The following is a 26,720-nucleotide window of genomic DNA, read 5'->3' as shown; positions in this document are numbered from 1 at the left end:
AGGCCAGATATATTACAGGGCCAAGGCCAGATATATTACAGGGCCAAGGCCAGATATATTACAGGGCCAAGGCCAGATATAGCACAGGGTCAAGGCCAGATATATTACAGGGCCAAGGCCAGATATATTACAGGGCCAAGGCCAGATATATTACAGGGCCAAGGCCAGATATATTACAGGGCCAAGGCCAGATATATTACAGGGCCAAGGCCAGATATAGTACAGGGTCAAGGCCAGATATATTACAGGGCCAAGGCCAGATATATTACAGGGCCAAGGCCAGATATAGTACAGGGTCAAGGCCAGATATAGTACAGGGTCAAGGTCAGATAAATTACATGGCCAAGGCCAGACTGAACTGGGTTACTGTATCAACAAGCACAAAAAAATGGCCGCATACAAACACTGAGAGAGAAAACAGTTGCACTAACACACATAGGCCTATTATTGTGTACACACACACACACACACGCACGCACACACACACACACACACACACACACACACACACACACACACACACACACACACACACACACACACACACACACACACACACACACACACACACACACACACACTCTGCCAGTCTCCTACTCCAGCCAACTGTCCATGGAGAGGTGGAAGTGCTCAGACAAAGAGACAAATTAATTATTCAAGGAGCTCCCTGCAATCCATTACATCACATGTATTATGAAGGAGTCTGATCTACAGTGCCTCTTAAAAATCTATCATTCCCAATGATGATCCTAAAACAGCAGGTTAAAGCATTTTGACCATCGACAAAAGACTAGCTGATAGATACAAGAACCTATTAAGTACAGTAGGTACAAACATATAATAGTAAAGGCAGTCGGTGTACCGTATTGTTGTAGTGTAAAATGACAAATTTGATTATATGTTTCTGTACATGATCCAACTCTGGGATTATTGAATTTACTTAATAAAAATGTATGGCTGAAATGAGTAAGCCTCTACAAAAAAAATGGGACAAAATATAGCCAATCCAACAATACAATGACAGGCAACATAATGTGACTATCAAGTGCTGGGATACATGTACAACATCAATAAAATACAAGTATACTATCTGCCGTTGATCAAGTGGTACAATGATTCAGCATTTACCCATTCATGGCATTCAAGACATTGTAATGTGACTTGCCATAGGCCAATGTACAGGTTTATGGAAGGTATGAATCATAAAACACATATAAGCACACACACACACACACACACACACACACACACACAAACACATCCACACACTCAAAACAATCAGTCAGTCATGCATCCATTAGACATAGCTACCTCCATAGTAGTCAGGTTGCATCGATGGGTCCCAGCAAACCAGCCGTCCGCAGAGCACTGGTCGATGTCAACATCCTGCAGATTGACGTCCACTCGAACCACACCCCTAAAACAGAGGAAGAAACAATGATGTACTACCAAAGCCCATTACAGACTATCTATCTGTTATAGGGTATATCTGAATGTACTTGTCAATATACAGTACTAGTCAAAAGTTTGGACACAACTACTCATTCAAGGGTTTTTCTTTATTTTCACTATTTTCACTAATATGGAATCATGTAATAACCAAAAACAGTGTTAAACAAATCCAAATATATTTAGTAGCCACCCTTCGCCTTATTGACAGCTTTGCACACTCTTAGCATTCTCTCAACCAGATTAACCTGGAATGCTTTTCCAGAATTCTTCCAGGACTCTTGAAGGAGTTCCCACATATACTGAGCACTTGTTGGCTGCTTTTCCTACACTCTGTGGTCAAACTCATCTCAAACCATCTCAATTGGGTTAGGTCGGGTGATTGTGGAGGCCACTCTCCTTGGTCAAATAGCCCTTACACAGCCCGAAGGTGTGTTTTGGGTCATTGTCCTGTTGAAAAACAAATGATAGTCCCACCAATAGCAAACCAGATGGGATGGCGTATCGCTGCATAATGGTGCCGACAGAGAGTGCTGCCTCTTAGGAAACTTTGCAGTATTTTGTTTTTTTTCATGCTTATTTCTTACATTATTAGCCCAGAATATTTTTTTGTGTTATTTCATACAGCCGGGAAGAACTTTTGGATATCAGAGCAGTGGTAACTCACCAGCACTACCAGCATTACGACCAGGAATACAACTTTCCCAAATCGTATCCTTGTTCGTACCCCCCAGGGCAATTGAACTGATTCCAGAGGCTGAATCAAAACAGCGCCGGCAGAGGAGAGGTACCTGGAGTGGTCTTCTAGTCCAACTTAGGAGGCGCACACACCACCCACCGCTTCCGAGTATATTACTCGCCAATTATTTTCAGGATAATAAAGTTGATGAGCTCAGGGCAAGGATTTCTTTCCAGAGAGACATCAGGGATTGTAACATACTCTGTTTCACGGAAACATGGCTCTCTCGGGATATACTGTCTGTGTCCGTCCAGCCAGTTAGGTTCTCAGTTCATCGCGGAGATAGGAATAAATATCTCTCCGGGAAGAAGAATGGTAGGAGTGCATGTGTCATGATTAATGATTCATGGTGTGATTGTGATAACATACAGGAACTCAAGTCCTTTAGTTCACCCAACCTAGAATACCTCACAATTAAATGCTGACTGTATTACCTCCCGAGATAATTATCTTCGGTTATAGTCACATATATATATATCCCCCCTCAAGCCGATACCACGACGGCTCTCAAAGAACTTCACTGAACTTTATGCAAACTGGAAACCACATATCCTGAGAACGCATTTATCATAGCAAATTTGAACACATTGACTGTGGTACTCACGCTGCTAAAACACTCGACCACTGCTACTCCAACTTCTGAGATGCCTACAAGTCCCTCCCCCGCCCTCCTTTCGGGAAATCTGATCATGACTCCATTTTGCTCCTCCCTTCCTATAGGCAGAAACTCAAACATGAAGTACCTGTGCTAAGGACTATTCAATGCTGGTCGGACCAATTGGAATCCACGCTTCAAGATTGTTTTGATCACGAGGACTGGGATATGTTCCGGGTAGCCTCTAAGAATAATATCTACGCATATACTGATATGGCGACTGAGTTTATCAGGAACTGTATAGGAGATGTTGTACCCACTGTGACTATTAAAACCTACCCAAACCAGAAACCGTGGATAGATGGAAGCATACGTGCAAAACTGAAAGTGCGAACCATTGCATTCAACCATGGCAAGGTTACTGGGAATATGACAGAATACAAACAGTGTAGTTATTCCCTCCGTTAAGGTAATCAAACAGGTAAAACGTCAGTATAGAGACAAAGTGGAATCTCAATTCAACGGCTCAGACACGAAACGTATGTGGCAGGGTCTACAGACAATCACAGACTACAAAGGGAAAATGAGCCACGTCGCGGACACCGATGTCTTGCTTCCGGACAAGCTAAACACCTACTTTGCCTGCTTTGAGGACAACACAGTGCCACCGATGCGGCCCGCTACCAAGGACTGTGGGCTCTCCTTCTCCGTGGGCGACGTGATTAAGACATTGAAATGTGTTAACCCTCGCAAGGTGGCATCCCTAGCCATGTCCTCAGAGGATGCCCAGACCAGCTGGCTGGAGTGTTTACCGACATATTCACTCTCTCCTTATCCCAGTCTACTGTCCCCACATGTTTCTAGATGTCCACCATTGTTCCTCTACCCAAGAAAGCAAAGGTTACTGAACTAAATTACTATCGCCCTGTAGCACTCACTTCTGTCATCATAAAGTGCTTCGAGAGACTAGTCAAGGATCATATCACCTCTACCTTACCTGACACACTAGACCTACTTCAATTTGCTTACCGCCCCAATAGATCCACAGACGATGCAATCGCCATCGCACTGTACACTGTTCTATACCATCTGGACAAGAGGAATACCTATGTAAGAATGCTGTTCATTGACTATAGCTCAGTATTCAACACCGTAGTATCCTCCAAGACCATCATTAAGCTTGCGGCCATGGGTCTGAACCCCACCCTGTTCAATTCGGTCCTGGACTTCCTGACGGGCCGCCCCCAGGTGGTGAAGGTAGGAAAAAACACCTCCACTTTGCTGATACTCAACACTGGGGCCCCACAAGGACGCGTGCTCAGCCCGCTCCTGTACTCCCTGTTCACCCATGACTGCGTGGCCTTGCACGCCTCCAACTCAATCAGTTTGCAGACGACAGTAGTAGCCCTGACTACCAACAATGACAAGATAGACTACAGGGAGGAGGTGAGGGTCCTGGAAGTGTGGTTCCAGGAAAATAATCTCTTACCCAACCTCAACAAAACAAAGGAGTGGATCTTGGTCTTCAGGAAACAACAGCAGGAGCATCCCCCTATCCATTTAGACGTACAGCGTTCAGCGTACATGTCTTTCACAAACTGAATTGGTCCCCCCACAAAGACAGCGTTGTGAAGAAGGCGCAGCAGCGCCTCCTCAACCTTTAGGAGCCTGAAGAAATTTGGCTTGGCACCTAAAACCCTCACATACCTTTACAGATGCACAATTGAGAGCATCCTGTCGGGCTGTATCACCGCCTGGTATGGCAACTGCACCGCCCGCAACAGCAGGGATCTCCAGAGGGTGGTGCGGTCTGCCCAACGCATCACCAGGGGCAAACTACCTGCCCTCCAGGACACCTACAGCACCCGATGTCACAGGAAGGCCGAAAAGATAATCAAGGACAACAACCACCCAAGCCACAGTTTGTTCACCCCGCTATCATCCAGAAGCCGAGGTCAGTACACGTGCATCAAAGCTGGGGCCGAGAGACTAAATAACAGCTTCTATCTCAACAGCTTCCATCAGACTGTTAAATTCTGTTAAATAGCCATCACTAGCGCATTAGAGGTTGCTGCTCTATATACACAGACTTGGAATCACTGGCCACTCTAATAATGGAAAACTAGTCACTTTAATAAAGTTTACAAAGGTTGTATTACTCATCTCATGTGTATATACTATATTCTATCATATTCTACTGTATCTAAGTCTATGCAGCTCTGATATTGCTCGCCCGATATTTATATATTCTTAATTCCATTCCTTTACATTAGATTTGTGTGTATTGTTGTGAAATTGTTAGATATTACTGTCAGATTTTACTGCACTGTTAAAGCTAGAAACACAAGCATTTCGCTACACCCGCCATAACATCTGCTAAACATGCGTATGTGACAAATAAAATGTGATTTGATTTTTGGTAGCCATGCTAGTTTTGCTAAACAAATCACAGACAGTGTCAACAGCAAAACACACCCACACCATCACACCTCCTCCTCCGTCCTTCAAGGTGGGAACCACACATGCAGAGATCATCTGTTCACCTACTTTGTGTCTCACAAAGACACGACGGTTGGAACCAAACATGTCAAATTTGGACTCATCAGACCAAAGGACAGATTTCCATCGTTCTAATGTCCATTTCTCGTGTTTCTTGGCCCAAGTAAGCCTCTTCTTCTTACCGGTGTTCTTTAGTACGCGCTCCAGCAGGTGTATCTCACTGATCATCCCTAAAGCCAACACCTCATTTGGCCGCCTTTCGTTCCAGTTCTCTGCTGCCTGTGACTGGAACGAATTGCAAAAATCGCTGAAGTTGGAGACTTTTATCTCCCTCACCAACTTCAAACATCTGCTATCTGAGCAGCTAACCGATCGCTGCAGCTGTACATAGTCTATCGGTAAATAGCCCACCCATTTTTACCTACCTCATCCCCATACTGTTTTTATTTATGTACTTTTCTGCTCTTTTGCACACCAATATCTCTACCTGTACATGACCATCTGATCATTTATCACTCCAGTGTTAATCTGCAAAATTGTAATCATTCGCCTACCTCCTCATGCCTTTTGCACACAATGTATATAGACTCTCTTTTTTTCTACTGTGTTATTGACTTGTTAATTGTTTACTCCATGTGTAACTCTGTGTTGTCTGTTCACACTGCTATGCTTTATCTTGGCCAGGTCGCAGTTGCAAATGAGAACTTGTTCTCAACTAGCCTACCTGGTTAAATAAAGGTGAAATAAAATAAAAAATTTAAATAGTAGTGGTGTCTTTGCAGTAATTCGACCATGAAGGCCTGATTCACGAAGTCTCCTCTGAACAGTTTATGTCAAGATGTGTCTGTTACTTTATCTCTGTGAAGCATTTATTTGGGCTGGTAACTCTAATGAACTTATCCTCTGCAGCAGAGGTAACTCTGGGTCTTCCTTTCCTATGGTGGTCCTCATGAGAGCCAGTCATTTCTCGTCTCTTATTTGAGCTGTTCTTGCCATAATATGGACTTGGTCTTTTACCAAATATGTCCATCTTCTGTATACCACCCCTACCTTGTCACAACACACCTGATTACCTCAAACACATTAAGGACAGAAATTCCACAAATTAACTTTTAACAAGGCACACCTGTTAATTGAAATGCATTCCAGGTGACTACCTCATGAAGCTGGTTAAGAGGATGCCAAGAGTGTGCGAAGCTGTCAAGGCAAAGGGTGGCTACTTTGAAGAATCTCAAATATAAAATATATTTAGATTTGTTTAACACTTTTTTTGGTTACTACATGATTCCATATGTGTTATTTCATAGTTTTGACGTCTTCTCTATTTTATAATGTAGAAAATAGTACAAATAAATAAAAACCCTTGAATGAGTAGATCTGTCCAAATGTTTGACTGGTACTGTATCTATAAGAAACTTCCTCAACTAGTACTACAAAGTTAACACTACTTCTAATCTGTATAATTACGTATTTACAAAAACCCTTGTAGGAGTTATTATTAGTAATTGGTACTAGACACGTTGCAGTATCATGCATAGAAATCATTGTACAATTATAGGAAACGCTTGGCTGGAGGCGAAACACTTAAAGAAAGGTTTATGAAGAAGTGAACCTGCTACTGAAAATGGAAAGGCAGGAGCTTGTAAGGCCAATATTGACATTTCACTGAACTGCAACAGCATTCTGTTCATCGACTGGCTGTAATCCCCTCTCGTACACACATGCATATGCACATACGAACAAACACACACACGTATGTGCAAACATGTGCGTGTGCACACACACTCACCACAAGGGCGGTATTTCCCCAGTTTCTTAGGTAGGTTACATAGACAGATGGGTTGTTTAGCAACAAAACTGATGCGTGCGCAACTTTAGGGCAAAACAACTGTCATCTCCAAAGGCTTATTGATTGAGAACATTTGAACTATATTTTGTCTCCAAATGTTTACTGAAAACATAAATACATTTTCACAATAAGTACTTGTTGTCTTTCAAATACATTGTTACAGTTGTTGGTAAGCTAGCTAGTGAATTTTAGCCATATCAGTATAGGCCTGACATAAGTCAAAATACCTCAAAACAAGATATGGTATCAAGAACTAGCTGAAAACAAGCCAACTAAGAATCCACACATGGCAGCTTATTGTACGTGTTAGCTATCTGACTAGCTAGAATCATAAAACACACAGCCTTCTGCATCATCATCGTTGCGCACACATCATATTCGTGAAGTTGTCAGGCAACCCGTCGCTGCAACCTGGACTCAGGGGTAGACCTAACATAGTAAATGTAAATTCGGGACACCCCAATTACTATGATATGTTACATGTCTTGTGATATGTATTAATTTGTGGATGTCCATCATCCATTTCGTATGATATGTTACCCTAACCTCAACCCCTAACACCAACCCCTAGCCTTGCTAATGTTAGCCACCTAGCATTAGTCACCTAGCTTATGTTTCCCACAAAAAAATTACAATTCATATGATATGTTACCAATTGCATTTCATACAATATGTACGAAAACTGCACCGCCCACAAGCGCAAGGCTCTCCACAGGGTGGTGCGGTCTGCACAACTTATCACAAACTACCTGCCCTCCAGGACACCTACAGCACCCGATGTCACAGGAAGGCAAAAAATATAATCAAGAACAATAACCACCTGAGCCACTACCTGTTCACCCCGCTTCCATCCAGAAAGCTAGGTCAGTACATGTGCATCAAAGCTGGGACAGAGAGATTGAAAAACAGCTTCTATCTCAAAGCCATCAGATTGTTAAACAGCTGGATGGATACATCTATCCATCCTTCCATCTATCCACCCCAACCAACCGCTCTACTTTCTTTTTTGCCTTAAGTAGCCTTCTGTCTTATGTAACCATACCAAACGTAACATAGCATACTAATTTGAGTGTCCCGGATTTAGCTTTACTATGTTACGTCTAGTCTATGAGACCAGGCTGGTCTATATGTAAGACAAAAAATGGACACCACTACCCATGTACCATTATTTTGTGATTTTTTTAACTGAGAAAAAAACGAACAAGGTCCCTACACCTGCAGATTTGTTAACAAGGCTTTACCGTGCTTATGATTTCTAGTGTTTTTTTTCCCCCCAGTGCCATAGAATAATGCTCCTGTGCAATACACTTTTAGAAAAAAAGGAGAACCCTTTGAATAACCATTTTTGGTTCCAGGTAGAATACTTTTGGTTCCAGGTAGAACCCTTTTGGGTTCCATCTAAAAGTCATTTACACAGGCGGTTCTACATGGAACCCAAAATAGTTTTAATTGGAAGCAAAAAGGTTGTCCTACGGGAACAGCCTAATAACCCTTTTGTAACCCTTTTTCTAAGAGTGTATCAATTACAGAGAACAATTTCCAACCCAGTACTCATTCCTAATGACAAGTCATCCTTACACCTCCCTCCTCAACAATAAGAGCTGAGGAAATGAGTATATTTTTCTCATTTGTGGTAATGAAGAGGAGCTATTCCAGTGGACTTCCAGTCATTGCGCTAACGCTAGATAGCAATGGGTTGGGAAACTACCTTCAACTTCCTTCAAACTGCGCGCAGAGACATAAAAAGGGATTGATTGACAAAATCTCATACTGTCCCTTTAACATGGGAGAATCTCATGAAATAGTGTTTGACCCATAGTTGGTTAGATCCATGAGGCTTATGAGGACGGTGGGTTCCGGTGACAGAGAGGATATAGGAGGTTGACTGCACTATTCAGTCACAGTATGCTGCTATCTTTTCACCTTGTTTATTTTTACTCTAGGTGCAGCAGGTGTTTGCACCTGATTTACCTGCACCTGCTGTTGGCAACCTCACTGTGATTTGGAGAACAGCTTGGCACAAGCAGATACCGACCGAGATGAGAAAAGAAAAAAGGTGCAATTTCTCCGTCCTCCTATGATGCTACCAGCTGCTGCCAAAACTAGATACCGGTAAACGATATTTTGAAAATAATGCATTTCAACGTTCTGCCTCTGACACAATCATACAATCATTCAGTCTCAACTACCTAAAAAGTAATATTTGGATGTGTACATAAACTGATACTATGTACTAGGACATATTAATATTACTCCTAGTACTTCTTCCAGTCACGTACACATGTTGCTATGAATGTTGCTGGTGAAGCACCTTATCCAGGTGCAAGTGAACTGGCTTATAATGTACCCAGTGGACATAATGTGATGTGTGGACAAACACTCCCTACCTACAGTATGCCGTTATTTATAACTCTTGCTGCGACCTCGCCTGACCCACACCCCCAGCCAGTGCTCAGTTAACAAGACATTGCTTTCCCACCAAACAAAAAAAATATGTTCTACCCTCTGGATCCTGAGATAACACACTGTCTGCTCGTCACATCTTGTCCAAAATACCCTGAAAAGCTTCATTTGGCTTTTTTCTTCCGAATTCATCCATCTCTTTTGGAGCCTAAGCCAAATTCCCCAGGCAATTTTCAGCAGCCGAGCCAAAGCGTCCATATGGTACGCAAAAAGTCTCAAGCACGTGCAGTTTTCCAAAGCGTCCAAATGCCTTGAACCATGGCTCTATCCGACAGAGGCAGTGAATGAATAAAGACGACACCGTTGGAGTGCAATTTAATCTGGGCAGCCACAAGGAGCAGGCTCCAAAGGCATCATAGTGGTCATTGGGCCCTCAGGCACAAAGGCTGAAAGATCACAGGGAACAGGAAAGAGTCTTGTCCCAGGAATCAGAGAGCTCTCTTTTTTTCTCCATCTCCATTCATTGCGGGTTCTAAAGAACAGTGGGAGAAAGGATGAGCATCGGACAGGGGGGTTCCACTTCCTCTAATGGACCAGTCAGCCACAATGCCGTGCTAATATTGGCCTATGAATGCGAGCATATTGGAAATTTTTATCAAAGCCTATTTGTTGACAGGGGAATTTATGACAGAATTTTTCCGACAAAACATAGGTACAGCAGATCCCATTATTGTATGGGACACTATTAAATGTGCCCTTAGAGGCCATTCAATTCAGTACTCAGCTCTAAAACAAAAGCATTTTTTTGTCAAAAGAGTCCATATTAAAAGGAAATAGAAGGTCTAATAGAACAGATAGATAAAAACGGTACCATAGAGGCTCAGAATAAGTTAGAGGAAAAACTAAAAGAAATGCAGGAACTTATTCAAGAAAGAAAGTATAATATATTATTAAAAAAATAAAACAAACTTGATGGAATATGGGGGAAAATGCACCAAATAATTCAACATTCAACAATTCAACATATAAATGCTACCAAAAATAATTTACTGAAACTTGTCACCCATGATTCACCAAATTAGATATTGAAAGAGGAAGCAATTTGTTTTCGTTTCAGTCTCCTCCATCTCCTCTAACTGAAGCTAATTGTATGGATTTTTGTTCTATTAATAATGTCAAATTAACAGCTGTACAGAAAGACTCATGTGAAGGCAGAGGAGGAACTTCTTGATGCTATTAAAGCCTTTAAGACCGGGAAAACTCCAGGGCTGGATGGCATACCAGTTGAGGTATACCAAACTTAGAGGACCATATACTCAGAGGACCATTACTAGCATGTTTACCTCTCTGATGTAAATAGTAGATTATCAGTCACTCAACAAGAAGGTCTGATTTAATTATTACTGAAGCAGGATACAAGTGGTAAATATAAAGATCCAGTCCATTTACAAAATTGGAGGCCCCTTACACAGTGTTGTGATGCAAAAATTTGAGCAAAATGTATAGCGCATAGAATTGAAAAGGTATTGTCAGATCATATTCATTCTAAACTGACAGTTTTTTTTTACATGGATGATTCATTGGAGATAATATAAGACAAGTACTGGAAACAATAGAACACTATGAAAAATCTGGGAAACCAGGTCTGCTATTCATAACTGATTTTGAAAAAGTACGACTGGAGTTTATACATCAATGCCTGGAATATTTCAATTTTGGAGAATCTCTTATTAAATGGGTTGAAGTCATGTATAGTAACCCTAGGTGTAAAATATTAAATAATGGCTACTTCCCAGAAAGTTTTAAACTGTGAAGAGGAGTTAAACAAGGTGGTCCACTATCGGCATTTCTATTTATTATGGCCATTGAAATGTTAGCTATTAAAATCAGATCCAACAATAATATCAAGGGATTAGAAACACAGGGTTTAAAAACAAAGTCCTTGTACGCTGAAATCTACTATTTGGATACCTCCACAGCCTCATAGAGGATCTAGATACTTTTTCTAACCTCTCTGGATTACAACCAAATTATGATAAGTGTACTATATTATTTATTGGATCACAAAAAAATGCAACTTTTACATTGCTGTGAAGTTTACCAGTAAAATGGTCTGAGGTGGAAATACTCTGTATACATACTCCCGAAATAAATAAATGATCTCATTCCAATACATTTTTAAAGAAAGTTAGCAAAAATAGACAAGAACTTACTACCATGGAAAGGAAAATACCTGTCTATTTGTGGAAAAATCACCCTGACTCTTTAGTCATATCCCAGTTTACCTATTTCCATATGGTCTTGCCTACACCTAGAAAACAGTTATTTAAATTCTATGATAAAAAAAATATTACATTTTATTTGGAATGATATAATGAATATGAATTCAGAGGGCAGAAATGATTGAATATTAAAGCATTAGACCTCTCACTAAATGCTTCAGTCATACAAAAGCTACACTTAAATTCGAACTGGTTCTCTAGCCAATTAATAAGAATGTCTCACCCCATGTTCAAGAATGGCCTTTTTCCCTTTATTCAGATTACAACCTCGCACTTTCTGTTGTTTGAAAAGGAAATAATCAATATTTTTTTAAACAAGCCATTTAAAGTTGGTTGCAATTTCAATTTAATCCACCAGAAAATAATTTAACAAATATTGTGGTTAAACTCAAATAGATAAAAAAAAAATAATAATAATTATGTCACACATGCAGCTAACAAAACTAAATGTCTGCTCTACCCAAAGAGTACGGACCAAAAAAAGGACAACTGTGACATATAGTTTGCAAAATAGTTGCGAAGACATTTTCGACGTACTGATTCCATGACACATGGTTTATGAACTGACCTGCAAAACGATGCCAGATTTAAATTATTATACAAAATTCTTGCAACCAATAGAATGTTATATACATGGGGGAATACCACCTTCCCAGCTCTGCAGATTTTGCTGAGAGACAGAATCAATAGATCATTTATTTTGGTACCGTCCATATGTAGCTTGTTTTTGGTCACAGGTCCAGGAATGGCTGAAGAATTGCAACATTTACCTGGAGCTGACTCTGAAGATAGCACTACTGGGTGATCTGAAAAGTCATAGTCAATCGATCAATAATATAATAATACTTTTAGCAAAAATGTTTATTTTAAATTTTACAATCTGTAGAAATTATGAGAATAGAAAGGTTCAGAATTTTTGTAAAACATAGCACAGTTGAAAAATATATAGCAAATAGAAATCCAATATGGATGGTGTTAAGAGATAGATGGGGGGGGGGGGTTGAATGGAGCTGAAGGTTGGGACTAATAACAACAAGATAACTAATGTAAAACATACTGTGTCCGTTAAACGTATATACACTGTAGGTTCAAGACTTTTGTGAAATAAATAGATGGAAGAGGTTGAGGTTAGAGGAAGGACAGGAGTGAAAACAAACTAAATATAGACTGTGCCCATAAAATGTATATAGTATGTATAAACTGGAAGTAGAAGCCTAAGAGTTGTTGTTCACTTTACTCCAATTAGGGGATGGGTGGTAGGGTTAGAAAGTTTAAAAAATAAAACTTTTTTTTTTAAAGATGTGTGTACATATTTACATATACCTTAGCCAAATACATTTAAACTCAGTTTTTCACAATTCCTGACATTTAATCCTAGTAAAAATTCCCTGTCTTAGGTCAGTTACAAGTCCAACGCTCTAACCACTAGGCTACCTGCCGGCCCATACGTATGTGTACGTATGTATATGTATTGGCATATATTTTTTTGCAAATATATATACATATATTATATTTGCAAAACAATATATGGGGGATTGGATGGAAGATACAATCTGTCTGCAATATTAAAACTTATCTACCCCCTAAAAAATATAATAATAATATTAGCCCACGTACTTTGAAGTCTCTTCCACATGTTTCAAAGTCAATATGCTAATACGTGCAGTGATTTGCAGAAATGCTGAGACCTAATGCTAAATGGAGTAGAATAGTCATCAAAAAGAAAGGAGGACCAAGGCACTCTTCATATAATTAATTAAAATGCCTTTATTTGTATGGCATGTTCTATGGAAACCGAGTTTAAAAATTCCAATGTGTTTCAGCTGCATGGCCTTCGTCAGAGAGTACAAAGATATGATAATACAATGTCTTCTTTTGAACAGCTTTTTTCAATCAACCCTGATTTGAAGAAGGAGTGGTTAAAGAATGCATTGGACAACACCTAGCAAGCAATGCTATACACATTAAAAAGTGAAATACTGTAGATATGTTATCAAAAATTCAACTCAAGGCTAGAGGCATCAGAACCCCTAGAAAAGTAGTTCTAACCTTGAATATGACTGGGCCAAGTGCTACGAATAGGAGAGCCATCTATTTTATAGTACACTAGATCACAGCAGACATGGACCACAACAGTCTAAACATAGCTGAGGGCAATAGAGCAAAATGTCCACTAGATGACAGCAAATTGACCTCTCAAGACTCAGGACAGGTGAGAAATCCATATCTTCATTTCAACCAGGGTACTTAGTGGCCTGGTTTGTAAATCCAAAAACCTTCCCTTTGGTTTAGCTGTTTAAGATGACCCCCTTTTCTAATTGAGGCCAGAACATGATCAATACCCATAGCTTGAAGGGAGGCAGGGTTGCCATGGTGTAAGGACTTGTAGTGCCTTGACATGGGGTAGTCTTCATTGCCTAGCCGTATGGCGTACTTGTGGTCCACTAAGTGGTCTTGAAGGCGCCTCTTTGTCCGTCCAATGTAGAACACCTTGCACTCTGGACGTTCAAATTGGAGATGACATGAGTGGTTTTGGGGGCAGAATAGTCGTTCAGAAGTGTCTTTAAAATCCTAAAGCTTATACTAACTAGAAAGACCAAGAGCAACAAAAAAAAGTATGTTCTCCAATGGTCAAATGGTTTCCATTAGAGAACTATGTAGCCGGCTTTCAGTTTGGCTCAGCAGCTGACTGCTATCTGGACAGCTTGACTGCTACGGGACATCCCACTGTCCTCCAGAGTGGGAGCACAGTGAGGTGCCAATAGCATCTGCTGAGATGGTGGACTTCCAGAAACAGCTAGTAAGTAAGCCCCAGTATGCCTCTAGCTAAGTGGAATAATATGCTAGTAAGCTGTGAAGATCAGAGAGGACAGAAAATGATCATTTTGACAGCCATACTCTCTGAGATCAGGGACTTCAAATTGCAACAAACACAAAACCTACCGTAATGTTGCAATAACGTTATGCCAGGGTAAATTATATGGTTTTACAGCGCTGTAGCAACGTTGTATTTGACATGTGCAATGGCTAGCTAACAATCCCTAGGATTTGCCTACATTTTCCATTGATGCCATGGGGACTCCACTGCTCAGTAAGGTTACTTGTCAATACTCTGTTGCCAATCAGGTAAATGTGAACAGTGAGTAAACGGCTGAGGCTCATTGGACACACAAAAACACGACTTCCCCTACATAGAGAGAGAAAGCAACTAATAATAACCATTTCATTAATAATAACCATCTCAGTGGTTTTATTAATGATAATCAAATCACCATCTGTTGTTGCATGACAGATCGCCTACAGGGATTTTAATCCTGTAATGTCTTTAGATTTATCCCCATGTAATCTTTTGCAGAGAGCTAGAGCTGTAATACAGTAGAGAAGGCCTAATGAGAGATGTGTTTGGGCTGGCTAGTTAGGGGTAAACATACATGCTGTAAACAATATCGGGCGTAATAAAGGATAAACAATTCAGCTATGGCCATGTCTCTGCATGTTTAGCTGAACTAAGAGTAATGGTGAAATTATCTTAAATTTGATCTTCTCAATACTACGGATGCTTTCACTTTTCATTAATTTGATAAAGATGGGGGTATTGCTCAATCATCTCAATCATTTCTGGGTTACGGTCTAAAGAAAAGAGGGTTGACGTGAGGGTGTTTAAAGTGCAGTGCCGCTATGACAGAAAAGCGAGAGCACTCAAGAGAACGGCGTTCAGTGCTTTCTGTGACATTAAAGTCGCCATGGGCGTTCCGTCTGCTTTGATGACCGGCGACAGAACTCTATAAAATGACCCCGGTTGCGTTGCTTCATGGAGGCAGCAGAGGCGGAGTCTGGCCAGCGGCTAGCTGGTCACATTAGTCTCTGCTTGTCCTGTCAGGTTAATACATTTCCATCACATTGGAGACGTTTTCCCAGAGAAAATCGGACATTGTGATCATTCTTTGACATAATGCATAAGGTGTTGTGCTCTTCTGAAAGATATGATATATTTGGTTATATGTGGGCAAGCATGTGACTTGGACTGACTAAACAAATGACTTTTGGTCAGAGGAACTTTGATTAAATACAACACATGAAGAAGTGACCATGTATATTATTCCTGGCTTAGTGTACAGTCATCATGGCAGTGCCAAGATATTACCACTGCATACTGTATATAACTATATTAAACGGTTGTCCTTGTCCCCTCTCTACACTTAGAAAAAATGGTGCTATCTAGAACCTAAAAGGGTTCTTCGGCTGTCCCCATAGGAGAACCTTTGAAGAACCATTTTTGGTTCCAGACAGTACCTTTTACAGAGGGTTCTACATGGAACCCAAAAACGGTTCTAACTGGATCCAAAAACGGGTTCTCCTATGGGGACAGCCGAAGAAGCCTTTTGGAACCTTTTTTCCCAAGAGTGTACTCTACCTCATCCATTCTCTGACACTCATTTTCTAGTCTACAGTATAGTCAGTATGTTTCATTTTGTAACTTCATAGGACATTTGTATCTTGAATAGAGTAATAAACGTGTAGGTAGTATATTGGTCATGATCCTTCTTGTTCTTTTCTTTGTATTACTACAGTAGTGTGCATAATGAATGGAATTGCAATCACATTAACAGAGTAGAGAATCTATGTTTTCATGGGGTCTTTTCAACTCAAAGCTTCTCTGAATGTCTATTCAAACTGATGTAATCGAGACACCGCATTGTGAAACTAGATGGACTAATGTATCCAACCGTGCAATCACGGCTTGAATATTGGCCTGTCAATATTCAAGGAAAGTTGTTCCTAGTACCTGCGATAATGTGCACAAATGAAAACAAATCTTATTTTAACGGACTCCAAATGTCAAGCAAAGAGAGGTTAATCCCTTCATTATATGTTATCCTCTAACACTGAGTTCAGTTGCTTACTGGGAATAAAGTCAATCCAAGTACATGAGATGAAAACTATTTATTTAGAAGGTGCTAATTATATGGTCAAAAGGGAAGGACACTTTCCCTTGCTGGGGTCTTACCAGCTTGATGAGAATGTGAGTGTGAGCTCCCTTACAAAGAAAAACAAGAAGAAATCCTGGTGTACCAGTCAAAATTTTGGACACACCTACTCACTCGGGGGCGGCAGGTAGCCTAGTGGTGAGAGCGTTGGGCCAGTAATTAAAAGGTTGCTAGATCGAATCCCTGAGCTGATTAGATAAAAATCTGTCATTCTGCCCTTGATCAAGGCAGTTAACCTAATGTTCCTAGGCCGTCATTGTAAATAAGAATTTGTTCTTTACTGACTTGCCTGGTTAAATACAAATCCAGGTTGTTGTTTTTTTGGACTGTTTTCTACATTGTGAAATTATAGTGAAGACATCAAAACTATGACATATCACATATGGAGTCATCTAGTAACCAAAAAAGTATTAAACATATTTTATATTTGAGATTCTTCAAAGTAGCCACCCTTTGCCTTGATGACAGCTTTGCACACTCTTGGCATTCCCTCAACCAGCTTCACCTGGAATGCTTTTCCAACTGTCTTGAAGGAGTTCCCACATATGCTGAGCACTTGTTGGCTGCTTTTCCTTCACTCTGCGGTCCAACTCATCCCAAACCATCTCAATTGGGATGAGGTCGGGGGATTGTGGAGGCCAGGTCATCTGATGCAGCCCAAACTATGAAAAACACCCCCAGACCATTATTTCTCCTCAACCAAACTTTACATTTGGCAGTTGGAAACCCATTTCATAAAGCTCCCGAGAAAACAGTTATTATGATGACGTTGCTTCCAGAGGCCATTTGGAACTTGGTAGTGAGTGTTGCAACCCAGGACAGATGATTTTGTTATTTTGTTATTGGTATGCGCTTCAGCGGTCCCGTTCTATGAGCTTGTGTGGCCTACCACTTCGCGGCTGAGCCGTTGTTGCTCCTAGACATTTCCACTTCCCAATAACAGCACTTAGAGTTGACTGGGGCATCTCTAGCAGAGCAGAAATTTGAAGAACTGACTTGTTGTAAAGGTGGCATCCTATGACATTATCACATTGAAAGTCACTGAGCTCTTCAGTAAGGCCATTCTACTGCCAATGTTTGTCTATGGAGATTTCATGGCTGTGTGCTCGATTTTATGCACCTGTCAGCAACAGGTGTGGCTGAAATAGGAAAATCTACTAATTTGAAGGGGTGTTTAAGACATACATCTTTCACAACGTCCAGCTACATCTTGTCCCCCATCCAGGGACAGACCCTGCTTAGCTTCAGAGGCAAACCAGCAGTGCTATGCCGTGTGCTATGTTGCTGGAATGAATGTGCCAAAACTTGCAAATGGAAAAAAGGCAGCGAAAGCTAAGGACAGTGTAACATAACCAAAGATAGGGAAAATTGCAGGGAAAAGGGAGGCATAGACTACTTCCGGCGCCGACAGAGATGGCCGCCTCGCTTCGCGTTCCTAGGAAACTATGCAGTTTTTTGTTTTTTTACGTGTTATTTCTTACACTAGTACCCCAGGTAATCTTAGGTTTCATTACATACAGCCGAGAAGAACTACTGAATATAAGATCAGCGTCAACTCACCATCAGTACGACCAAGAATATGTTTTTCGCGATGCGGATCCTGTGTTCTGCCTTACAACCAGGACAACGGAGTGGATTACATGCAGCAACCCAAAAAAACGACTCAGAAAAAGAGGGAAACGAAGCGGTCTTCTGGTCAGACTCCGGAGACGGGCACACCGTGCACCACTCCCTAGCATTCTTCTTGCCAATGTCCAGTCTCCTGACAACAAGGTTGATGAAATCCGAGCAAGGGTAGCATTCCAGAGGGACATCAGAGACTGTAACGTTCTTTGCTTCACGGAAACATGGCTAACTGGAGAGACGCTATCCGAAGCGGTGCAGCCAGCTGGTTTCTCCACGCATCGCGCCGACAGAAACAAACATCTTTCTGGTAAGAAGAGGGGCGGGGGCGTATGCCTCATGGCCAACGTGACATGGTGTGATGAAAGAAACATACAGGAACTCAAATCCTTCTGTTCACCTGATTTAGAATTCCTCACAATCAAATGTAGACCGCATTATCTACCAAGAGAATTCTCTTCGATTATAATCACAGCCGTATATATCCCCCCCAAGCAGACACATCGATGGCTCTGAACGAACTTTATTTAACTCTCTGCAAACTGGAAACGATTTATCCGGAGGCTGCATTCATTGTAGCTGGGGATTTTAACAAGGCTAATCTGAAAACAAGACTCCCTAAATTTTATCAGCATATCGATTGCGCAACCAGGGGTGGAAAGACCCTGGATCATTGTTACTCTAACTTCCGCGACGCATATAAGGCCCTGCCCCGCCCCCTTTCGGTAAAGCTGACCACGACTCCATTTTGTTGATCCCTGCCTACAGACAGAAACTAAAACAAGAGGCTCCCACGCTGAGGTCTGTCCAAAGCTGGTCCGACCAAGCTGACTCCACACTCCAAGACTGCTTCCATCACGTGGACTGGGAGATGTTTCGTATTGCGTCAGACAACAACATTGACGAATACGCTGATTCGGTGTGCGAGTTCATTAGAACGTGCGTTGAAGATGTCGTTCCCATAGCAACGATTAAAACATTCCCTAACCAGAAACCGTGGATTGATGGCAGCATTCGTGTGAAACTGAAGGCGCGAACCACTGCTTTTAATCAGAGCAAGGTGTCTGGTAACATGACTGAATACAAACAGTGCAGCTATTCCCTCCGCAAGGCTATCAAACAAGCTAAGCGCCAGTACAGAGACAAAGTAGAATCTCAATTCAACGGCTCAGACACAAGAGGCATGTGGCAGGGTCTACAGTCAATCACGGACTACAGGAAGAAACCCAGCCCAGTCACGGACCAGGATGTCTTGCTCCCAGGCAGACTAAATAACTTTTTTGCCAGCTTTGAGGACAATACAGTGCCACTGACACGGCCTGCAATGAAAACATGCGGTCTCTCCTTCACTGCAGCCGAAGTGAGTAAGACATTTAAACGTGTTAACCCTCGCAAGGCTGCAGGCCCAGATGGCATCCCCAGCCGCGCCCTCAGAGCATGCGCAGACCAGCTGGCCGGTGTGTTTACGGACATATTCAATCAATCCCTATACCAGTCTGCTGTTCCCACATGCTTCAAGAGGGCCACCATTGTTCCTGTTCCCAAGAAAGCTAAGGTAACTGAGCTAAACGACTACCGCCCGTAGCACTCACATCCGTCATCATGAAGTGCTTTGAGAGACTAGTCAAGGACCATATCACCTCCACCCTACCTGACACCCTAGACCCACTCCAATTTGCTTACCGCCCAAATAGGTCCACAGACGATGCAATCTCAACCACACTGCACACTGCCCTAACCCATCTGGACAAGAGGAATACCTATGTGAGAATGCTGTTCATCGACTACAGCTCGGCATTCAACACCATAGTACCCTCCAAGCTCGTCGTCAGGCTCGAGACCCTGGGTCTCGACCCCGCCCTGTGCAACTGGGTACTGGACTTCCTGACGGGCCGCCCCCAGGTGGTGGTGAGGGTAGGCAACAACATCTCCTCCCCGCTGATCCTCAACACTGGGGCCCCACAAGGGTGCGTTCTGAGCCCTCTCCTGTACTCCCTGTTCACCCACGACTGCGTGGCCACGCACGCCTCCAACTCAATCATCAAGTTTGCGGACGACACAACAGTGGTAGGCTTGATTACCAACAACGACGAGACGGCCTACAGGGAGGAGGTGAGGGCCCTCGGAGTGTGGTGTCAGGAAAACAACCTCACACTCAACGTCAACAAAACTAAGGAGATGATTGTGGACTTCAGGAAACAGCAGAGGGAACACCCCCCATCCACATCGATGGAACAGTAGTGGAGAGGGTAGCAAGTTTTAAGTTCCTCGGCATACACATCACAGACAAACTGAATTGGTCCACTCACACAGACAGCATCGTGAGGAAGGCGCAGCAGCGCCTCTTCAACCTCAGGAGGCTGAAGAAATTCGGCTTGTCACCAAAAGCACTCACAAACTTCTACAGATGCACAATCGAGAGCATCCTGGCGGGCTGTATCACCGCCTGGTATGGCAACTGCACCGCCCTCAACTGTAAGGCTCTCCAGAGGGTAGTGAGGAGTCTGCACAACGCATCACCGGGGGCAAACTACCTGCCCTCCAGGACACCTACACCACCCGATGCTACAGGAAGGCCATAAAGATCATCAAGGACATCAACCACCCGAGCCACTGCCTGTTCACCCCGCTGTCATCCAGAAGGCGAGGTCAGTACAGGTGCATCAAAGCTGGGACCGAGAGACTGAAAAACAGCTTCTATCTCAAGGCCATCAGACTGTTAAACAGCCACCACTAACATTGAGTGACTACTGCCAACACACTGTCAATGACACTGACTCTACTCCAGCCACTTTAATAATGGGAATTGATGGGAAATGATGTAAATATATCACTAGCCACTTTAAACAATGCTACCTTATATAATGTTACTTACCCTACATTATTAATCTCATATGCATACGTAGATACTGTACTCTATATCATCGACTGCATCCTTATGTAATACATGTATCACTAGCCACTTTAACTATGCCACTTGGTTTACATACTCATCTCATATGTATATACTGTACTCGATATCATCTACTGTATCTTGCCTATGCTGCTCTGTACCATCACTCATTCATATATCCTTATGTACATATTCTTTATCCCCTTACACTGTGTATAAGACAGTAGTTTTTTGGAATTGTTAGTTAGATTACTTGTTCGTTATTACTGCATTGTCGGAACTAGAAGCACAAGCATTTCGCTACACTCGCATTAACATCTGCTAACCATGTGTATGTGACAAATAAAATTTGATTTGATTTGATTTTATTTTATTTCACCCAAACAATGGTACAACCTAATTAACATAATAAAAAACATCCCCATCAAAATCTGTCCGTGTAAGCTAGAGATATGTTTTTTTGCATGGGCTGCATCTCAATCCACCGCATCTGCCGATATCACCCTTGGGCATCTGTGGTGAAAGGTGGCAGAGCTAGAGTGGTGTTTGTCAGACCATGAGACATCCCGAAACTCGTTCTTGTCGCATAAAAGTCTGTAGCATCCAAACGGTTTCGCCTACAAAGCACCCGACTGAAAGCTGAGACTCTCAGGAACATGATGGGTTTCTCCGTTTTGCTCTAGGATGCCCAGAAATCTCACAAGACTCCTCTTCTGCCAACTTATTTCTGTAGTTTCCAAACAGTTTAGGCTACAAACTTATATGAATGGAAGTATATATGGAGATCGCTTAGTGCCTAAAATAAGCGGATAAATACATGTAAAAAATACACTACTTTCTCTCTCTCTCTTACACACACACTCATCCCCGATGGGTGTACCTAAGGGCCAGAACTGTACAGATAGCATGTCTCTACACACTGTTCTAACTACACCCTGTGGCCTCCCTCTTGTCCCCTGTGGCAAATGTTGATGAATTGAGAGGATGTTCAAAGTGTGAGCTCACACACCTCCATGTGAGCAGGTTGATCTGCCACACACACATCCACACATGTTCATATAGACACACACTCATTCTACTGTACCAATCTACTGTACCGTATAGGGACAGATTAGTATGTGTTTGCACCACTATAAAGTTTGCTCAAATCTACTTTGAATAACTGTAGAAAGACATTAACTTATTCACAGTTTCCCTCTCCGTGTTGTGGGCAACAATTTTAACATGAGGCACATATCTCAAATTCAGAACGAGTGCATTATTAGTAAAAACAAAAAGTAGCTGTTGAAGAATTAAAGGACTGGAATCAAGATGGCCCAGGGTTGTTGTTGAACATATTTCATTATTAATTCATCATTGTATTGATTGCATATTGATCTGGATAGGAGACTGAGAAGTGATGTCTGACGCAGTATATTAGCAAACATTTCCCCCTTTGTATCTGTGTATGGGGGAGGTAAGGGACAGAAAGGTTTTAAGAGAATATATACATATATATTTACTTTTAATCTAGTCTGAGAGGAGGTAATTGGACATCACACAATTCAAAACAAAATGTTGACTAAGTAAAAACCTGATGAACCACATATCATCTTATAACCAGATAGGCCTATCCTCTGTGTTAAACAAAAGGTAACACAGCAGTCTTAATGGCTGAGCATATGACAGCATCCCAACATGTTTTCATGTAGTTTGAAGGTGGGGGTAAGAAAAGACCAGACTATTACAAGCTGTTATTTAATAACTAATCATTGAGGTGAAACACAAATGTTTTATGTACGGATACTGATTCGCAACAATTATTTTCAGAAGAGAATGTATAATGCTGACCAGTGAGACATTTCCGAAGTACCTGTGGGATCAATTGGATTGAAAAGATGCACCATTGATTGCTGTTGTTGTGGCCACTCCCCAAGGACCCAAGACAATACATAACATCCCCAATTTAACCAGTATGATGTTGTTAGTGAGTTTACACGGTGTATGGGGTAAAAATGCATTGTAACATTCTTGTTGTACGTTGTTGTTACATTGAAGTAACATTGGTATCACAAATGGACATGATGCTGCATCTGCAATGAGGAAAGGGAAACTGAAGAGAAAATGAATTTGATTCCAAAGCTTAATGTAACCTAGCTATAGTAAGCCTTATACAATGTTCAGCACGATATGTCTCATTTGCAATCCATGCCTTTCCGTGAGCAACCCTGGTGTGTGTCAATCAAATTTCAATTGAACGCAGTACACACAACTATCTATCTGAATAAAAAATGTATCACGAAGATGTCGGTCAAAATTCTATTGAGCCTCACTTAGGCTAGGCTACCTATTCCACTGTTGTCGTAAACATGGCAATACCACACTTACAGGAGCCCTATTAGACAGTAGTGGTGGTAAACATATTGGAGCATGAATAATAGATAAAACACTCATATTCAAGAATATATATTTCAACATTCCTCGTTACAGCTGAGACGCAAACTGGCCACCCTGGAGCTTGCGTGTGACTGTCTCGCATTTCAATTGGATGCAGTTTTACTCGAAATACCAGGATATTATGTTTATTATGCACATTTGAGTGATATGAAAATAGAAGGATTCCTTTTCGGATAAGGGAAAAGCACGCACCCAACACTGTATGAGTCGTAAAGGAGATGTACGAGTTTGAAAAATTAATTAGCCAGAGGTTTCCATCGTTGCAACGGAATAACATCGGGAGTTATTTTTAGCATCATCCTCTGCACCTGCAGTGACGCTTTCCCAACGCGCGTTGTTAGACGAGAGAAGGAGCGACACCCGTTGGAAACAACGGCGGCGGTAGATAACTTGAAATGAATAATTAGCTTTCACGCCAAAGTACGGAGTACCAGTAGACCTACCACACCAACTGAAATGTATTATATTGCGTTGGGCATTGGTGTGTTTTAAGAAAGGTGACTTAAACAAAACAAGTATAGGCTACACAAAGACACCAGCATGCGGCTGCCTCACTACTTTACTCATGTGCCAAAAGTAACGTTACCTTACAGCAGCAGCATAGGCCTACTATTCTGGTATCTCCTGGGTGCAATGCTTATGAATAATGACTGAAACAACAGTAGTAGTTCAACCATACCTGAACTCTGGAGCCAGGTTGGGTTTGAGGCCATAGAAACCAGCTGATAGGGTCAAAAGCCACCGCGGGATGAAATTCCCGTGTTCACACTCCAGGTATGGTGCTGACCATTTGATATGGGATTTGTCAGGTATGAAACTCTCTCCTCTTTTCAGAGAAGCGTCAACTGATGTAATGTCTTGGCTCAACACCCTTTTGTGGAAGTGGGGCTTCTTCTTGTCTTTGATGTCGTGGTACCACTCTGTCTCGGCCGTTCTGTTTTTGAGGTGATGGTGGGCCGTGCTGGAGAGATCCTGGAGAACTATCTCGCCTCCTGCTCTCGTAGCTTGGAGAAAGACAGGGGGCCCTTGGGCAGACGACTCAGTGTTGAATATGACCACGGCCCTGTGGATCTTGGAGTCCCCCTCCAATATACTACTGACCAGCGCGTGGTACCACTCAATGTCTCTTCGGAGACTCTGCTCCCTTGACCTGTTGGCTTGCAGTATCATGTTTAGGAAGTTAGTAGCGTGCATCACAGTGTCTAGCACGCTGTGCATGGTATAATGCGGGGCCGTATGAGACCTTCCTCGCAGAGCACTGAGCTCGTATCTCCGTGAGCAGTTGGCATGTTTTAAGGTAGTAGAATCCCCTGTGTGTAAAAACGCTGTAACGACCCGAGGAAGATGCTCCTCAATAGTCTGCGGCAAGACAGAGCGCTCTGTCGCGCCTTTTGGCAGATGAGACGCACGAAGATGTGCTTGTTGGTACTTGATATGAGTGTTGTAGATCCGCTGCTGTGCTCTGATATCTCGCTCGTGCTCTGGCCACTCCACATGTCTATAATTTGATCCAATAACAAATCCCACTTGCAACAGTATTGATAAACGGAAAACAGCCATATCCCCAATCATTTTACAGATGTTTGGCGACTGGGTTGATGCTCAGCAAATGATTGCGTTGGGCACCATAGAGCGAGCCAATTTCTCAGTTACAAAATCTTTTTTTTTCACCTGTAGATATTCACGCGAGTTCCACACTTGGCTCCTGAAAATAAGAGAACTATTTTTAAATCTCTAATCAAATCCCTTATTTTTTCTCCAAACATATGTCACGTTTGGCTTGTTATTGTGTCTCCCGCTTGCAGCTGTTTTATCCTCTCTGATTCCGTTTGGTAAACCAATCTAAATAACATCCAACACGGGCTTGGGTGTTGCTTGGCGTCCTCCTTAGACTGTGATGTTTGTACACAGCCTGAATTGAAACGGGGGAAAAATCCTCAGATTTTTGGAAGCAGCGAGTCAGTACTTCACACTTGGGTGACAAACACACTCCGCCCTCTTCCGTCCACAACAAGCAGTAACTAAACCGTGGGGACATCGGGAACCATTCGTTCTTAAAGCCCGTCTCCTTCATTATCTTATAGGATTTCTAAAGTGCCCTTGATTCGCGTATGGCCGTTTCCTCTGTCAATCATTGCAATGGGAGCGCGGGTTAGGTGGAGCGGCGAAGGAGCTGTCCAGTGCTGAAAGCTGCGCTCGAGAAAAACAGGCAAGGAAAGGAGTCGCTCGCTCAGCAACCTGTGATCTCTCCCAGATGATGATTTTTAGAGGGAGACTTTCGGTTATTCTAATCTTTAATAACGTTCTAAAGATAGGTTTACATTATTTGGGGATTTTATTGATAAAGGTATTTTGTCGTAAAATACGCGGTGTTTATTTATTTAGGCTAAGTGTTATAAACGACGCTGTCCATAGGCTAGTCAACAGGGATAACAGCAGAATTGACTACAAATTGAAAATGTAGATGTTGTAGGAAGAGTAGATTGTCAGTTGTGGGTTAAGATTGTGCAGAGTCAATCTGTTGAGGCGCTAAAGCCTACTCTATAATAGGTATAGGCTACAAATGGATTGATGATTAATGCTAAAAACATGCCACAGCGCAGATTACGTTGCTTTCGTCTTTATTAATAAATCCGTTAGTGACTACAGGCCTAGGAGGCAACCACAATGTAGGTTAAATACAAAACCATTCATCACACATTGATTAGACACATTTGAATACATCTTGAATGATGTCACAATGGCTGAATTTACACAGGCTACCGAAATCTGATATTTTTTCCACTAATTGGTCTTTCGACCAATCACATCAGATATTTTCAAATCAGATCTTTTCAGAACTGATGTGATTGGTCAAAAGACCAATTAGTGAAAAAAAGGATCAGAATTGAGCTGCCTGCAGACGCAGCCAAAGTAGGCTATATGGCATCGAAATTGTATTGTATCCTTTCTGCCTCGCAGACA

General features: G+C 42.0%; 1 protein-coding gene across 1 annotated transcript in view; it reads right to left on the bottom strand.

The window, feature by feature from the left end:
• The window catches only part of gpr158a (G protein-coupled receptor 158a), a 110,844-nt gene extending 85,090 nt beyond the window's left edge, over window positions 1-25,754 (bottom strand). Inside the window, exons 1-2 of the mRNA XM_024413419.1 lie at window positions 24,436-25,754; window positions 1,312-1,417 (exon numbers count right to left, since the gene is read on the bottom strand). Of these exons, the coding sequence (XP_024269187.1) occupies window positions 1,312-1,417; window positions 24,436-25,328 (999 nt within the window). The 5' untranslated portion in view covers window positions 25,329-25,754. The remainder of the gene's footprint in view (window positions 1-1,311; window positions 1,418-24,435) is intronic.
• Between the last annotated feature and the right edge of the window lie 966 nt (window positions 25,755-26,720).

This window comes from Oncorhynchus tshawytscha, linkage group LG29 (genome assembly GCF_018296145.1).
Source record: "Oncorhynchus tshawytscha isolate Ot180627B linkage group LG29, Otsh_v2.0, whole genome shotgun sequence".
Taxonomy (NCBI): Eukaryota; Metazoa; Chordata; class Actinopteri; order Salmoniformes; family Salmonidae; genus Oncorhynchus; species Oncorhynchus tshawytscha.
The sequence above is the reverse complement of the archived record's forward strand: the minus strand, read 5'-3'. Positions and strand labels throughout refer to the sequence as shown.